The sequence below is a fragment of the Podarcis bocagei genome (assembly GCF_964188305.1).
Source record: "Podarcis bocagei genome assembly, chromosome: 1".
In the NCBI taxonomy this organism is placed as follows: domain Eukaryota; kingdom Metazoa; phylum Chordata; class Lepidosauria; order Squamata; family Lacertidae; genus Podarcis; species Podarcis bocagei.
Window position 1 is genome coordinate 198,686 of NC_138125.1, and position 17,763 is coordinate 216,448.

At 45.2% G+C, this 17,763-nt stretch overlaps 1 protein-coding gene across 1 annotated transcript in view; it reads right to left on the minus strand.

The window, feature by feature from the left end:
- Positions 1-17,763, minus strand: part of LOC308587720 (putative cation-transporting ATPase 13A5) — a 92,644-nt gene that overhangs the window by 49,519 nt on the left and 25,362 nt on the right. The window contains exons 4-11 of the mRNA XM_081195481.1: positions 15,806-15,949; positions 13,356-13,426; positions 13,173-13,253; positions 10,407-10,476; positions 9,381-9,515; positions 8,458-8,530; positions 7,029-7,160; positions 4,935-5,105 (exon numbers count right to left, since the gene is read on the minus strand). Of these exons, the coding sequence (XP_081051607.1) occupies positions 4,935-5,105; positions 7,029-7,160; positions 8,458-8,530; positions 9,381-9,515; positions 10,407-10,476; positions 13,173-13,253; positions 13,356-13,426; positions 15,806-15,949 (877 nt within the window). The remainder of the gene's footprint in view (positions 1-4,934; positions 5,106-7,028; positions 7,161-8,457; positions 8,531-9,380; positions 9,516-10,406; positions 10,477-13,172; positions 13,254-13,355; positions 13,427-15,805; positions 15,950-17,763) is intronic.

Sequence of the window (17,763 nt, forward strand, 5' to 3'; positions counted from 1 at the left end):
TAAGAAGGCCCAAAAAACCCTAAAGGACTATTTTGAAATAAATTTGAACACTACGGTGGAGAAAAGAACAATCTGGGACGCAAGTAAAGCTGTAATGAGAGGGTTTCTGATACAACAGAATACAATCAAGAGAAAAATTTGGAATGGAAAAAAGGAAAAAATTCTAGAGAAAATAAGTGAAGGAGAGAAAAAGTTGAGAACCAAACCAAAGTCAAAAGAGGTGCTAAGAGAGATCAAATTCCATCAAGCACAATATTCGAAATTGATCAATCAAGAGATTGAATGGAAAATTAAACAAATGAAGCAGAGATCGTTTGAATCAGCAAACAAATGTGGAAAGTTATTAGCTTGGCAGTTGAAAAAAAGACAAAAGTTAAACACGGTTACAAACTTGGAGATTCAAGGAAAAATAGTTCAGAAACCAGAAGAAATAAGAAAGTGCTTCCACAGATATTTTAAAGAGCTTTATGCACAGGGGCCTCAGAAAGAATCGGAAATAGACCAATTCTTGAGGACAAATGGACTATCTAAAATAAGTCAAGACAAAAGATCAATTCTCAACAGCAAAATAACTCAACAGGAAATCGAAGGTGCCATTCAAAATATGCAACTTGGCAAATCTCCAGGCCCGGATGGACTCACCTCCAAATATTACAAGACTTTGAAGGACTTCTTGATACAACCGTTGTTGGAGGTTTGTAACCAGATTATGGAGGGGAGGAGGGCACCGGAAACGTGGAAAGAAGCATTCATCACATTGATACCCAAATCAGAAAGGGAAAAGACTCAGCTTAAGAATTACCGTCCCATCTCACTCCTGAATGTGGATTACAAAATATTCGCAGACATTTTAGCGAATAGACTTAAAAATGTATTAAATGGAGTAATTCACAAGGACCAAGCAGGCTTTCTCCCTGGTAGACACATGTCTGACAACACTAGGAACATTATTGATATATTGGAGCTGTTGCGAATTAGAAACACAAGGGCAGCCTTAATCTTCATCGATGCGGAGAAAGCATTTGACAACATTTCTTGGATGTTTATGAAGAAAAATTTGAAAGGGATGGGAGTGGGACGGGGGTTTGAAAATGGACTAGAAGCAATTTATTCAGAGCAAAAAGCTAAGCTGATAGTGAACAATGTGGTATCGGAGGAACTCCAAATTGAAAAAGGGACACGACAGGGGTGCCCTCTATCCCCTCTGCTATTTATTTCTGTTCTGGAGGTATTGCTGAATATGATCAGGGAGGACCAGTTGGTGCAAGGTATAGTGGTCGGAGCAAAACAATACAAACTGAAAGCTTTCGCAGATGACTTAGTCTTGACAGTACAGGAGCCGGAATCTAGTACAAAAAGAGTCCTGGAACTTATCTTGGAGTTTGGTCGGGTGGCGGGATTTAAGCTAAACAAACAAAAAACTAAGGTTTTGGTCAAAAATCTGACACCTACAGAGATAGAGGGGTACCAGAAAGAGACAGAGCTAAGTGTGGTTAAAAAAGTGAAATACCTGGGGGTATCTTTGTCCATTAAAAATTTAAACCTTTTCAAAGATAATTATGAAAAATGTTGGTTGGAAATTAAAAAAGACTTGGATATTTGGTCAAGATTGAAACTTACCTTGTCAGGCCGAATCGCAGCTATAAAGATGTGTGTTTTGCCAAAAATGTTATTCTTATTTCAAACCCTTCAGGTCGTGGACAGAATGGAATGTTTTGGAAAATGGCAGAAGGATATCTCTAAGTTTGTCTGGCAGGGCAAAAAGCCCCGAATAAAATTTAAAATATTAACTGACTCAAAAGAAAGAGGGGGGTTTGCCCTGCCGGATCTAAGGTTGTACTATGAAGCTGCAGCCTTCTGCTGGTTGAAGGATTGGTTCCTGTTGGAAAACACCGATGTCCTAGATCTGGAAGGGTTTGATAATGTGTATGGTTGGCATGCATACTTGTGGTATGACAAGGCGAAGGTTCACAAACTGTTCAAAAACCATATTGTCAGAAAATCAATTTTTGCCGTCTGGATGAAGTACAAGGACTTACTAGAAAGTAAGACCCCGAGGTGGTTATCACCAGTGGAAGCCAAGATTTCTAAAAAAAGGCCCAACATGGAGGCCTACTGGCCAAAATATTGGGAATTGATTGAAAGAGTTGGAGATAATTGGAAGCTCCAAAGCCAGGACAAACTAAAAAATAAGGTGCGAGATTGGTTACATTATGCTCAAATTCAAGAGGTATTTAAAATGGATAAAAAAGTGGGTTTTCAGTTGGAGAAATCGAAACTGGAGACGGAGTTACTAGAACCAAAGACTAAGGTACTTTCGAGGATGTATGACTTGCTGCTTAAATGGAACACACAGGATGAGACAGTTAAATCTGCTATGATAAAATGGGCACAGGATGTAGGACACAACATTATGTCTGAGGACTGGGAAAGGTTATGGAACACCGGTATGAAATTCACGGCATGTAGTGCCTTGAAAGAGAACATTATGAAAATGGTATACCGGTGGTACATGACCCCAGTCAAGTTGGCTAAAATATATCATCTTTCTGATAATAAGTGTTAGAAATGCAAGGAGGCAGAAGGGACATTCTTTCACCTCTGGTGGACCTGCCCGAAAGTAAAGGCCTTTTGGGAAATGATACATAATGAGCTGAAAAAGGTATTCAGATATACCTTTTCTAAGAAACCAGAGGCCTTTCTTCTGGGCATGGTGGACCGGAAGGTGCCAAAGAAGGACAGAACCTTGTTTATGTATGCAACCACAGCAGCAAGGATTCTTATCGCAAAGTTCTGGAAGACACCAGATTTACCCACACTGGAGGACTGGCAGACGCAGCTGATGGACTACATGGAGTTGGCAGAAATGACTGGCAGAATCCGAGATCTGAGCGAAGAAACAATGGAGGAAGACTGGAAAAAATTTAAGGACTATTTGCAAAAATACTATAAGTTGTTTGAATGTTAAGATTTGCACGATTAAGAAACGTCACGCCTCTGCAAATTATCTAAGTAAAAGATAAAGTAAGTAATGATGAAAAAAACGAGATAAATTAGAAACAAAATATTATGTTTATTAAAAGTCTTGAAAACAAATTACAAATTTTTGAAATTGGTAACATAATAAATTTAAAGGTACAATAAGATGTGAAACAAGATAATAAATTGCTGAACTGGTTAGAACAATGAAAGCAATGTTGAGAGGATGTGAGGAGGTCCAAAAGAGAGTGAATTTGATGATTTTTAACTTTTGTCTTCTTTTTTCTACTTTTCTTCATATATATAAAAAAAAAATGTTTCTTGTATGTTGCTATGTAAATTAATCTGTTAAACTATGGAAAGAAACGCAATAAAAATTTTTATAAAAAATAAAAATAAAAGTTGTGTAATTTTTTATCTCCTTGACCTCTGAAGGGAGGGCGTTCCACAGGGGGGGTGCCACCACCGAGAAGGCCCTCTGCCTGGTTCCCTGTAACCTCACTTCTCGCAGGGAGGGAACCGCCAGAAGGCCCTTGGCGCTGGACCTCAGTGTTCAGGCAGAACGATGAGGGTGGAAAGGCCAAAACAAGGCCGTGGAAAGGGACCTCTCTCATTCCTGGAAGCCAGTGAACCCCCTTCCCACTCCACAGAGCAGATTGAATACTCCTGATTATAAAAGTTTCACTGAGCTGCCCAAGACACAGTTCAGGCCTGGAAAAGAGGCTCTTTGACACGACCTGCAGGTCTACATTCTCCCGCCTCCCTGTATGCTATTGTTAGTTTTCTAAAGCAAAGCGCTTCCTCTTGGCACCAGGTGAGTCAAGCTCAATTTAGGATTTTGCACGCATTCATCAAATGCGCCATCAACTTTCAAGAAAGGAGAGTCACGCTTCACTTCAGGAAGAGTTCCATAGTTTAACTTTCCACCCCCCCACCACCACACCCCTGTCACCTGCAAAACCGCCTCCCTCTAAATCCCTTCATCTGCATGAGAAAGAAACGGGGGGGGGGGAGAAGGAGGGCATGAAGGAAGGGAAAAGGGAGGCCATGGCCTTTCCAGGGACCAACAGGCAAGAGTCCTAACTGCAAAAATAGCTTCGATTTTTCTCTCCTCTCCACCCCCCCTGCACTAAGGGTTTCATCACACACACACACACACGCGCAGCAATCCCTCTTGCTGTTCTGGCTCCAGGGATAGCCGCACAAAGCCTCTTCAACATTTGATTCAGAATATTTTTTTTCTTGTTTTCCTGCTCTAAAAACTAGGTGCGCCTTATGGTTGGGTGCGTCTTATAGAGTGAAAAATATGGTATGTATAAAAATAAATGTTCATAAATGTACAAGGCAAACACACATGCGTAAGTATAGTGTCTGAAACAGTACGGTGTTTGCAAGAAGGAAGGAAATGGGGAAAGCTTTCCAATTGTAGGGGCTGCTTACACCTCGCTGTAAATACAGTCTGGCAAGTATCTGTGAAGCTGAGCACACTCTCAATATGCGTAAGAGATTCAGAAACTAAGGATTTACCATCTCCAAGGAATGGCCAGGCCACCCAGAAAAGGCAGTCAGATAAGGCAGGATCAGGTATCCTGGCAGACAGGAGAGAAGCAACACACTCCAGTTTCTGCTGCGGACCACCTCTTTCTATGATGCATGTATGATGTTTTGGGGGGTGGTCTTGGGCTACAGGGTGGGAAATTTCAAAAGTCTATATAAGGGCTTGCACACCAATGTTCTGGGTTCCTCCTCCCTCCTGCGTGGGGTAAGTGGGGACCCTGTTGCAACAGTTTAATAAAAATCAGGTTTACTAGCTGCTTTGCTTCTCAATATTCTCTGCTTGGCCTCTGTTATTTTCTCCAACAGATGGAGAACCTACAAAGGACTCTATAGGGTCTCCTGCACACCCCATAAGGGAAAGGGAGCAGGTTTTTTTACACAACAGCTGCTTGACTCACCTGTCTGCAGCACAATGGCTCTGACAGGGCCTTTTCCCGCTCGCTTGGTCTGGATGGCCTCTGTGCCGCAGAAGAGGACGTGTCGGCGGTAGTCTTCCACGCTGTGAACTTTCCAGGACTTGGTGTTGTCCGTTTGGGGCAAGGGGGTCTTCATCACGGGAACGCTTTCGCCTGCAAACGCAGCCCAAATCCCACCCGCTCAGTGGACATCACCACAGAATCACGGCATCGTGGAGTTGGAAGGGACCCCCAGAGTCATCTAGACCAACCCCCGGCAAGGCTGAAATCTCGGCTAGAGCATCCAAGACAGATGGCCACCCAACCTCTGCTTAGAAACCTCCAAGGAAGGAGAGCCCATCACCTCCGGAAGGAGACCATTCCGCCATCAAACAGGATCTTGAAGAACCAGAATATGTTCCTCCTAATGTCTACGCAAAACTGCCTTTCTTGCAGCTTGAATCAGTGTGCATGGATTATTACCAATGGTGACAATTACTTTGCACAGAACCATCAAAGCGCACAGCGCTTCAGGGGAGGCTCTGCCCCAAGGAGCTTACAAACGGCAATGAGATACAAGGGGAAGAAAACCAAGGTGGGGCCAGGTAAGGGAAGAGCGTTGTCTTCATTGAAACGGCACGCACTGAGGTGGCACTGCAGAGAGCGGAAGGAGCTGCCAAGGGGATGGTGCCCATGAATGTTGTGCTCCCCTCGGCCGAAAAGGCTGTACCGTATTTTTTGCTCTATAAGACGCACATTTTCCCCTCCAAAAATTAAGGGGAAATGTGTGTGCGTCTTATGGAGCGAATGCAGGCTCCTTGGCTTCAGCGATAGCAACGCAAAGCCTCCAAAGCGCATTGGGAGCACTCCTGCCGCGCTCCGGAGGCTTTGCGTTGCTTTCGCTGAAGCCTGGAGAGCGAGAGGGGCGCACCGACCCCTCTCACTCTCCAGGCTTCAAAGATAGCTGCCTGAAGCTTCCAGAAGGAACTCCCGCTGCGCTCCAGAGGCTTTGGGTTGCCATCACTGAAGGCGAAGGCAATGTGGGAGAGGGAGAGCTGCACAGCGCCCCTTCAGCTAAGCGGGAGGAGAAATGGAAGGGGCTCCGTTTCTCCTGCCGCTTCGCTGAAGGGGTGCTGCGCAGAGAGGGGGAGAATTTTTTTTCTTGTTCTCCCCCTCTAAAATAAGGTGCGTCCTATGGTCAGGTGCATCCTATAGAGCGAAAAATATGGTACATAAGAAGGTAAGAAGTGTCAGTAAGCCTTTGAGCCGATGCCAATGACTGGGTTCCATATCTGGATCTGCCCCAACTGGACTAGGCGAACTGGAGCACTTCCAGAGACCTTCCACTCCTGGAAAGCAGGTCTAAGTGCACTGGAACCACAACTGTCCATTGTGAGCACCAAACTCAGCAGAGTGTGAACAACACAGAAGAAAGCTGTGAAGCATAACTTCTTTTATTCTAATAGCTGCTACAAACTAAGACTACTGGCTTGCATGAGTGTTACAGCTCTCACTCAGCCATCTAATCACTACATAGATAACACACAGACTCCCACAGAGTCAGGCAGGAGTGGAAGATGCGAAGAGCAATTCCCCCCCCCTTTCTGAAAACATCAGGAGATTCTTGCAATGGGAGGGGGTGAAAATATCCCCATCCAGTTCAGCATCCTGTTCTCACAGAGGCCATCCAAATGTTTATTTTTATTTTTTATTTCTATACTGCCCTACACCCGAAGGTCTCAAATGCCCCAATGGGAAATGGGCAAGCAGGATCTGAGCACAATCACCCTCTTTCCTCTGGCAACTGAGATCCAGAAGCTTCGCTGCCTCTGACTGTGGGGGCAGAGTAGGACCACTGACAGCCCTCTCCTCCGCCATGAGTTTGCGCCATTATGTTTTAAAGCCATTCTATTTGGCAGCCAAATCACTGTCTCTTGCTGGAGAGAGTTCCACAGTTTAATTTACCTGCCCCCCTTTTAAATTTACCTTTCAGGCTGCCTCCCTCCAAATCCCTTCATCTGCGTGAGAAAGAAAGCAGAGTGGGCAGAAGGAGGGCGTGGGAGAAGGGCAAAGGGAGGCCAGGACAGTTCTGTGTACCTGTGAGCATCCCCTCGTTGACCACGCAGCTCCCCTCTATCAGGATGGCATCGCAGGGCAGAGAAAACTTCTGGCTTTCCAAGAGAAGGACATCTCCTGGGACCAGCTGGCAGGATTCCACCTTGCAGCTCCCTGCAGGAAAAGGGGCTCTGTTAAAGTGCAGGTTTCCCAGGAAAAGTGCCGGAACAAACAACAACAGCAACCGCTCAGGCGCAGAGCTTTAAAGAGCTGAGCTCTGCCTAAAAGTCTGGATAGAACCTTAGGCTTGTCCCTATTGAAATTCATTTCAGGGGAAAAGACAGGGTGTCATTATTATTATTATTATTATTATTATTATTATTATTATTATTATTTGGGCCCAGTTTTGCAATCTCTTTTTGGATTTAATGGAACCAAGGGGGTGGCGGTGGCCCCAGGGCCAGATTTAGGTTTGATAAGGTCCTGAGCTACTGAAGGTAATGGGGCCCTGTATATGTCCAGCTGTACTTTGTCAACAACAAATTGTCGCTGTTTTCATGCTGAATATGTGCCATATATTAATTTATGGACCTAATAGGTATCTAAAGCCATTTGCACATAATAAATAGGAGCCTATACAACACAAAACACTGTTGCTGTATGTAGGTTTTATTTTACAGTGGTACTTCGGTTTAAGAAAAGTCCTGTTTACGAACGATTCGGTTTACGAACTCTGCAAAACTGGAAGTTTTGTCCCAGTTTGCAAACTTTACCTCGGTTTAAGAACGGAATCCGAATGGTGGAAGGGCACCGGCAGCGGGAGGCCTCATTCGGGAAAGCCCATCTTGGTTTAAGAACAGTTTTGGTTTAAGAACGGACTTCTGGAACATATTAAGTTCAGAAACCGAGGGACCACTGTACAGTCATACCTCATGTTACGTTTGCTTCATGTTACATTCTTTCAGGTTACGTCCCACGGCGACCCGGAAGTACTGGAAAGGGTTCCTTCTGGGTTTCGCCACTTGCGCATGCGCAGAAGCACTAAATCGTGCTTCGCGCATGTGCACAAACGCCAAATTGCACCGCGCACCTGCGCAGATACAGCACTTCAGGTTGCACTCTTTTCATGTTGCGAACAGGCCTCCAGAATGGATCCCATTCGCAACCAGAGGTACCACTGTATTTGTTTTTTATCTTATATTTTGGAAATGTACATCCGGTTTTTTCCCCTTTACATTTTTCGGGGGGCCCCAAGAGAGTGGGGCCCGAAGCTACAGCTTGTTTAGCTTATCCGTAAATCTGGCCCTGGGTGGCCCAGAAGAGTTTGGGAACCCTTCCTTTGGAGGCCTTGAGGCTGCTCAGTGTGGGTAGATGGGGAAGCAGGATAGTGCCAGGAGAGGAAGGGGAGGCTGTGGGGCAGGAGAAGAAGGCAGCTGTCTCAGGACCGCAATACAAACACACACACACACACCTTCATTCTTGGTCCAGGCCAGGACTTCCACCTTGTTGTGCTCCTTCACAAGGTTGTGCAACTTGATTGATTGCTGCAGAAAGAAGAGACTTAGGTGCTGAGCATGTCTGAGCAGGGAAGGCTGGTCCCGGGGGGGGGGGGGGCTTCCAGCCGACTCCTCTTTAGTGGGTAAAATTCAATCACATGCAAAAGGAGAGGCTGCTGGACCAGGCCAAAGGGGGCCTATCTAGTCCAGCACCCTGTTCTCACAGGGGCCAAGCAGGGGACTGTGGGAAACCTTGTGGCAGGGAGTTCCACAATTCAACCATGTGCTGTGTGAAGCAGGATTTTTTTATTTTTTAAAAAACATGTCCTGAATCTTCCAACATTCCCATGCGTTCTAGCGTTAGGAGAGAGGGAGGGAAACTTTTCTCTTTCCACTTTCTCTCACGCAACTTCCATCAGCCCTGACACAATATGGCTAAGGGGGTCAGCAGGATGGGAAAAGCCAGGCAGAAAAGCTGGCCAAATAAACCAAAGGCTGAGTGGAAGAGGTGCCTCTGAGAGGGTGGTGCCCTGCAACGTGAGAGAGGGCAAGGTCTTCCGGGAGGCTTAAGGCACTCCCATCCCCAAACATCCTTTGCTTAGAATTAAAGCTCTATACAAATCTGACAGATTAAAGGCAGCAGGGATCTCTTGTCCTGAGTTCCAGGCTTTCAAGTTCTGTGTCCGAGTGCCCCCCTTTTTTTGCCCCAGAGCTTTTCCTGCGAAAACTCACTCTTTGAAACTGAAGCGCAGCAAATGGCCATTGGGGTTTTCCGCAGACTGCTGTTTGCTCCAATTTGGCTTTAAAGAGCAGGTTTTTGCTCGGAAATCTCTGGATCAAAAAAAAAAAGCACAAAAAGAGCATTTGGCCATGGAGAAGCCCTGAGCGGCAGACTCACCTGTCGGAGGTCATACACCGTGAGGGCGATAGAGATGACGGACAGGATGATGATGGCAACAGAGTACTCAATGTATCCCTGGAACAGCCAGAGGCTCAGCGTGAAGGCTTGGAAGATGTAAAAAGGGTTCAGGATCTGTAGAGGGAACACGGGCCAGAGAACGTCAGTCTGCCTGTCTGCCTGTCTCTGACCGACGAGCATCCCAGGACTCCATGCTGGGCCTCTTGCCAACTAGAGAGGCAGTGTGGTGCAGCGGTTAGAGTGCTGGACTAGGACCTAGGAGACACCAGGGTTCGAATCCCTGCTAAACGGCCTCGGCCCAGTATCCCTGAAGGAGCATCTCCACCTCCATTGTTCTGCCCAGACCATAGCTGTCAATGTTTCCCATTTTTTAAGGGAAATTCCCTTATTCCGAATAGGATTCCTTGCAAGAAAAGGGAAAAGTTGACAGCTATGCCCCAGACACTGAGATCCAGCTCCGAGGGCCTTCTGGCGGTCCCCTCCCTGCGAGAAGCGGTTACAGGGAACCAGGCAGAGGGCCTTCTCGGTGGTGGCACCTACCCTGTGGAATGCCTTCCATCAGATGTCAGGAAATCAACAACTATCGGACTTTTAGAAGACATCTGAAGGCAGCCCTGTTTAGGGAGGTTTTTAATGCCTGATGTTTTAATGTAATTTTCATCTTTTGTTGGAAGCCGCCCAGAGTAGCTGGGGAAACCCAGCCAAATGGGCAGGTAGAAATAATAAATGATGATGCTCCTCACTGGGCGTGACCTTGGGGACCAGTCGCTGCCTCCTCTAAGCCTAGCCTACCTCACAGGGTTGTTGTAGGGGCCCAAGAGCCATGCGCACCACCATCAGCTCCTCAGAGGAAAAGGTGCAACAAATAAATAGGTCTCTCCAGGAGCCTCAGCAGAACTTCCCCACCCATCCACCCTGCCACTGCGATGGCTGCTGCCTCTTTCCCTGCGATTTTCAGAGGTATATAACTTTAACAAATAACCAAAATAAAGGGACCCTCGTTACCTCTTTAAAGAGCAATTTCCAGATGGGATGGACTTCGATTTCAATGGCGTTGGGGCCGCAGACCAACTTCCTGAGAAAGAGAGGAGAGATGAGGAGACCTGAGGAACAAGCAGCCCAGACCTCCAGGGCAAGGCAGGGATTTGGCCGGGCGTGTGTGTTGCTCCTTCTGTCCCATCTCAAGAACATGAGAACAGCTCTGCTGGATCAGGCCAGGGGCCCATCTAGTCCAGCGTCCTCTTCTCACAGGGGCTGACCGGATGCACCAAAGGGAAACCAACCAAAGCAGGATTCGACCACAAGAGCAACTCTCTCCCCTCCTGAGGTTTCCAGCCCCTGGGATTCAGGAACATTGCTGCTGCCTCTGTCTGTGGAGGCAGAGCAGAGCCGTCCTGGCTGGGAGCCCATCCATAGCCCTCTCTTCATGAATTTGTCTAATCCTCTTTTACAGCCATCCAAGTTGTTGGTCCCCCACAGAAAATTATCTCCTAAGCTCCTTCCCTGCTGGATAGTGCCAGAGGCGTGGAGACATATTTAAGAAGCGACAGAAAGGGAAAGGGAAAGGGAAAGGGAAAGGGAAAGGGAAAGGGAAAGGGAAAGGGAAAGGGAAGGAGAAAGAGAAAGGGAATGAGAAAGAGAAAGAGAAAGAGAAAGAGAAAGAGAAAGAGAAAGGGGAAGAGGAAGAGGAAGGGAAAGGAAGGGAAGGGCAGACAAAACAAGACAAGACAAGACAAGACAAGACAAGATACCAATGAAAGAAGAATGGCAAGTTAAAATTATGGAATATGCAGAAACGGCAAAACTCACGGGAAGACTCAGAGACAAAGACAACGGAGATTTTTAAAAAGACTGGGAATCATTCGTGCTGTATTTACAGAAATATTGTAAAGAAATGGACTCACTAGCAAGGTTTGAGTAAAACACTGACAATTAAGAAAGCAAGAGTAAAGGTCAAGAAACGACAATACAGAAATTAATTAAATGTAAGAAGTAACTGGAAGAAAATTTGGTATGAAAATGATAAGAATGTAAGAGCATTCAGCTAAAAGAGGGGAAATAAGGGAAAGTTTAAGCAGAAGTAGCAAATTGTTAAAGAACCAGAAGGGGAAGTTGAGGGAAGTCGCGGGTTGGGGAGAGTTTTGTTTTGTTCTGTTTTCTTTATATGATAAATATGTTGAATATTGAATTGTAGAATGTAATAAAAATGTATTACAAAAAGAAAGAGTGATTAAATTGATAGAATCATAGAATCATAGAATCATAGAGTTGGAAGAGACCACAAGGGCCATCGAGTCCAACCCCCTGCCAAGCAGGAAACACCATCAGAGCACTCCTGACATATGGTTGTCAAGCCTCTGCTTAAAGACCTCCAAAGTAGGAGACTCCACCACACTCCTTGGCAGCAAATTCCACTGTCAAACAGCTCTTACTGTCAGGAAGTTCTTCCTAATGTTTAGGTGGAATCTTCTTTGTTGTGGTTTGGATCCATTGCTCCGTGTCCGCTTCTCTGGAGCAGCAGAAAACAACCTTTCTCCCTCCTCTATGTGACATCCTTTTATATATTTGAACATGGCTATCATATCACCCCTTAACCTCCTCTTCTCCAGGCTAAACATGCCCAGCTCCCTTAGCCGTTCCTCATAAGGCATCGTTTCCAGGCCTTTGACCATTTTGGTTGCCCTCCTCTGGACACGTTCCAGTTTGTCAGTGTCCTTCTTGAATTGTGGTGCCCAGAACTGGACACAGTACTCCAGGTGAGGTCTGACCAGAGCAGAATACAGTGGCACTATTACTTCCCTTGATCTAGATGCTATACTCCTATTGATGAGGCCAGAATTGCATTGGCTTTTTTAGCTGCCGCGTCACACTGTTGGCTCATGTCAAGTTTGTGGTCAACCAAGACTCCTAGATCCTTTTCACATGTACTGCTCTCAAGCGAGGTGTCACCCATCTTGTATTTGTGCCTCTCATTTTTTTTTGCCCAAGTGCAATATTTTACATTTCTCCCTGTTAAAATTCATCTTGTTTGTTTTGGCCCAGTTTTCTAATCTGTCAAGGTCGTTTTGAAGTGTGATCCTGTCCTCTGGGGTGTTAGCCACCCCTCCCAGTTTGGTGTCATCTGCAAATTTGATCAGGATGCCCTTGAGTCCATCATCCAAGTCGCTGATAAAGATGTTGAATAAGACCGGGCCCAAGACAGAACCCTGTGGCACCCCACTAGTCACTCTTCTCCAGGATGAAGAGGAACCATTGATGAGCACCCTTTGGGTTCGGTCAGTCAGCCAGTTACAAATCCACTGAGTGGTAGCATAGTCAAGACCGCATTTTACCAGCTTCTTTACAAGAATATCATGGGGCACCTTGTCAAATGCCTTACTGAAATCAAGGTAGGCTATATCCACTGAGTTCCTTTCATCTACCAGGCTTGTAATTCTGTCAAAAAACGAGATCAGGTTAGTCTGACATGACTTATTTTTCAGAAATCCATGCTGACTATTGGTGATCACAGCATTCCTTTCTAGGTGTTCACAGACTGTTTTCTTAATGATCTGCTCCAGAATCTTCCCTGGTATTGATGTCAGACTGACTGGGCGGTAATTATTTGGGTCCTCTCTTTTCCCCTTTTTGAAAATAGGGACAACATTTGCCCTCCTCCAGTCTGCCGGGACTTCGCCTGTTCTCCAGGAATTCTCAAAGATGACTGCCAGTGATTCCTGCTTTGCAGCAGGTTGGACTAGATGTGGAGCAGCTCTGCCCCGTGGACCACACCTGAGCGCCTTCTCCTTCCTCGTCAGCCCGTCTCCAAATTTGTGATGGATTTCGTAGCAAGTGTTGGAGTCCTCCAGTGACCTGGAAGGAGACGAGGCAGAAAGGTGAGAGGGCATTTCAGCCAGGGCCCCTCCGACCCCTCAGAGTCTCCAAGTTAAAAAAAGAGTCAAGTTAAAAACTCACCCGACTCTCAGGAACTGCTTTTCCGTGAGGTCCCAGACATAACAGATTTTTTGTACATGGATGCATCTCACCTGTTAGAATGAATGGATGGGGGGGGGGGCAAATGGGAACAATGATTAAATTAACTTATTGTGAAATGATACCTATAAATACCTATTAATTAATATGTGCAAATACATATAAATCATATAAATCATCAGATTTCTTGTGAAATTTTGGGTATTTTTCATAATGTTTCAGAATGATAAGTTTTATGATAATGCTGTCTTTATGAATATTTCTTTGGTTTACTTTACTGAATCCAAAATTAAAAATTAAAAAGCTGTAGCTTCAATGCTTGAATTGTTGCATTGGACTGGATGGCGAGAGTCATCTTCTCCAACCCCCTGCAATGAAGGATATTCAACAAAAGAATTCCTAACAGATGACCACCCAGCCTTTGAGATCTTTGGGTGAAAGTCATCATACAAATGTAATAAATAGCAAAGCAGTCATAAACAATAAAACAGTAGAATACACAACCAAATTGAATAACCACATAAATCACAACAAGATCTAAAATAAATATACAAAACCTTACAGTAACCCCCCTCCCAAAAAATATTATCCTAAGCCAAAGAGTCTGTTCAGCAGCCTCAGCTGTTGTAGCTGGAGTCTCTCCTTCCATCTATCTCACTGGGCCCTTCTCTCCCAGGCTAGGTGGGAAAAGGCCTGCAAGGCAGGGAGATGGTCTTCCAGGACTCGCAACCAATATGGTTTTTGGCCTCTTCAGGAGAGACTGATGGAGGATGGAGTGAAGAGTGAGAGGGGGTGGTAGTTGTGAAGGAGGGTTGGTTAGATCAGGAGTAGAAGAACAGCATTTACTTAGTTACCATTGTAATGAAGTAAAAAAGAAGCAGGAACTTTTGAAACCACATGCTTATGTATACAAACGTGAAAGACATCTGAAGGCAGCCCTGTTCAGGGAAGTTTTTAATGTGTGACATTTTGATGTTTTTTTAATCCTTGCTGGAAGCCGCCCAGAGTGGCTGGAGAAGCCCAGCCAGATGGGCAGGGTACAAATGAATTATTATTATTATTATTAGTAGTAGTAGTAGTAGTAGTAGTAGTAGTAGTTCCCCCCACCTTCCCCAGGTAAACAGGGAGGTGGGTTTTTTTGTGGGGGTGTTCCTGATCCTCCCATGCAGTTCCCAAGCGGCTCCAACGATGCTCAATGGCTCTGAATGTGCCCCGTTTGCCCATTGAAGCATCCCAGCCCATAAGCAGATATGGACCTCTCTGCTGTGCCCCAGATAACTCTGCCATGTCGGCAGGGGTCCCGACAAGGGCTTGGTGTTAGTTTCTGTTTCTCACTGTGCAGCTGCTGCGAGTCACAGGACTGTGTTTACATTCCACAGACAGTCCAGGCTATTGGAAGTCTCACGGGAGACTAGAGACTGGATGTGACATTAGTGGTTTCCTGTTTCCTTTGTTCCTTTGTTTCAGTTGCTCTCTGCTTTCATAGAGAGAGGAAGTCTTTTCTGTTGTGCGTAGTTTAGAAATAAAACTCCTTAACATGTAGGTCATATGGTCTCATCCTTCCCTGCTGGGAACTCTGCTAATTGAAGAATGTGCCTGGAGCCTTATCAAAGGCTCAGGTCATTAGACACATCGGAGGCGATCTCAAAGGCTCAGTCGAACTGAGATCCCGATACTTGGAGACCTAGAAGTCAGGAAATTTGCCCCAGGGAAGAATTTTCAGAAAATCCTTTTGGGGTCCAGAGGACCACTTGGCATCTCTAGCCTCTGCGAGACACAGTATACAATTTTACACATCACTTGGGAAGACAGGCAAACAAATGACAGTGTACTGGAAGAAGCAAAGATCACCAGTGTCAAAGCAATGATTCTTCAACATAAACATCGTTGGACTGGTATTGTTTGTGGATGGCTCATTATCGTCTTCCAAAGCAACTACTCTATTCCGAACTTAAAAATGGAAAGTGTAATGTTGGTGGTCAACAAAAGAGGTTTAAAGATCTCAAGGCAAAGCTTTAAAAATGTGGTATAAACACCAACAATTGGGAAACACTTGCCCGTCGCGCTCCAATTGGAGAACAGCCTTGACTAAAGGTGTCATGGGCTTTGAAGACACTCAAACTCAGGATGCAAGGGAGAAATGTGCTAAGAGGAAGGCAAATCCACACCCTGATCAACTCCCACCAGGAAACCTATGTCCCCACTGTGGAAGGACGTGTGGATCTAGAATTGGCCTCCACAGTCACTTACGGACTCACTGTTAAAACCATGTTTATGGACGATAATCTTAATTGGGCTACGAGGGATCATCAAAGAAGAAGGAAACAAATTCCTCTGATCTAGAAAGGAAGGGGCAGGGAAGGTGGGGATAGAAAGAAGCCTCTTTTTCGTGCCCATCACTCATTTGCTGGTTTGTGCCAAGAAAAGCTCACCGTCATTCTAGGCTTCATGATGGCCCTGCTGATGACGGAATCCTGGTCAGCACGGAAAAGGAGGTGGTCCAGCTTTTCACTGTCCAAGACACTCTGCAGATCCAGGTGGATCACCTTCTTCCTGGTATATTTCTTAAACTCATCCTAGGGGAGGGAAAACACAGTGTGAATCCTGTTGGTAATTCACAATCCGGTTAAAGCAGGACAAATAATGCAGCTATTCATACAAGCCTTAGGGCTTTTCCCACACTCAACTTCTTCCCTGCTCTTTCCAGGCTGAGGGCCGCACTTTAGCATTCTCAAGGCAAAGCTAAAAAAAGTAGTACATATATCCAAAACACATGTAAGGGTGTTAAAAAATATGAGACTAGGACAGGAATATATAGCATCTGGAACAGAAAGAAAGAGGGGAGTGGTCATCTATGTAAATAGAATGTTGAAATCTCAAATGTTATTCCAAGATGATGAAGGTAGAGTACTTGGAGTAGAAATACAAACAAAAGAAGGGAAAATCATAGTGGTGGGACTATATGCTCCGAATAGTAAAAAAGATGATTTTTTTTGAAAACTGGAAGAGAGATTATGGGATTATGTGGACGAAAATATAGTAATCATGGGAGATTTTAATGGGGTGACATCAACAGAAATGGACAGAACGTAAAAGAGACAAAATGTCGAGTTCAGGTAGATTACCACTCTCCTTTTTCCACTTAATTGAGAATTTTAATTTATATGATGCCTGGAGAACAAAAAATCCAAGTGCTAAAGACATAACCCACTACTCAGAGGTGAAAAAATCTGGGGGACAAATCGACGCAATATGGCAAGCTCCATGCCCCAGTCGTTCTTAGACTTCTTATTGGGTGAGCAACACAGCCAAGCAACACAGTTGGAGCCTCCCTCCTCCCTGGCCGGCAGGGAGGGAGGGAGAGGAGCTGCTTCCTTTGAAATTTAAGGGACATCATTTAAGGGACATTTAAGGGACATCCATCAATAAGGGACAGCAGCGGGACATGGCGCTGGAATAAGGGACTGTCCCTTCAAATAAGGGACACTTGACAGCTATGGAGCTCAGACATGCAGATGTTTCCACATTCCTGTCTTGCTGATGAGATGAAGAGATAAAAGAAGAAAAGAGGCTGTCCGCAGGCAGGTGAGGACAATATATATGGCTAGGCCTCCCCTTGTCAGGGCACAGTGGGAGTGTCTCTCATGGAGACCGCTCTAGCAAAGTTACAAGGAAACTCTGTGAGCTTCAGCTCCTAAAGTTAAAAGGTAAAAGGTAAAGGTAAAGGACCCCTGGACGGTTAAGCACGCAGACCTAGTGGTGGGAGGGAAAAATCCTTAAATAGAGACACGGGGGAATGATTAATGGACTTCAATGTCTGTACACTAATGTGCAAAGCATGGGGAATAAACAAGATGAGCTTGAGCTCTTGGTACAGCAAACTAAATATGACATAATAGGCATCACTGAAACCTGGTGGGATAAGTCCCATGATTGGAATGTAATAATGGGGGGATACAATCTATTTCAGAGAAACAGACCAGACAAGAAAGGAGGAGGAGTGGCGTTATATGTCAGGGATGTGTATACCTGTGAAGAGATCCAAGATTTAGAACCTCAAAGCCAAAGTGAGAGCATTTGGGTCAAAATTAAGGGAGAGAAGAATAACAGAGACCTCATTGTGGGAGTTTACTATAGATCCCCAAGCCAAACGGAGGACATAGATGATGCCTTCCTGGAACAGATGGCCAAGCATGCAAAAGGAAGGGAGATAGTAGTAATGGGGGACTTCAATTACCCGGATATTTGTTGGATGTCAAACTCAGCCAAGAGCATAAGGTCAAACAGATTCCTCACTGGCCTTGCAGACAACTTCATTGTCCAGAAAGTGGGAGAAGCAACAAGAGGAACAGCCATTTTAGATCTGGTCCTAACCAATGTTGATGACCTG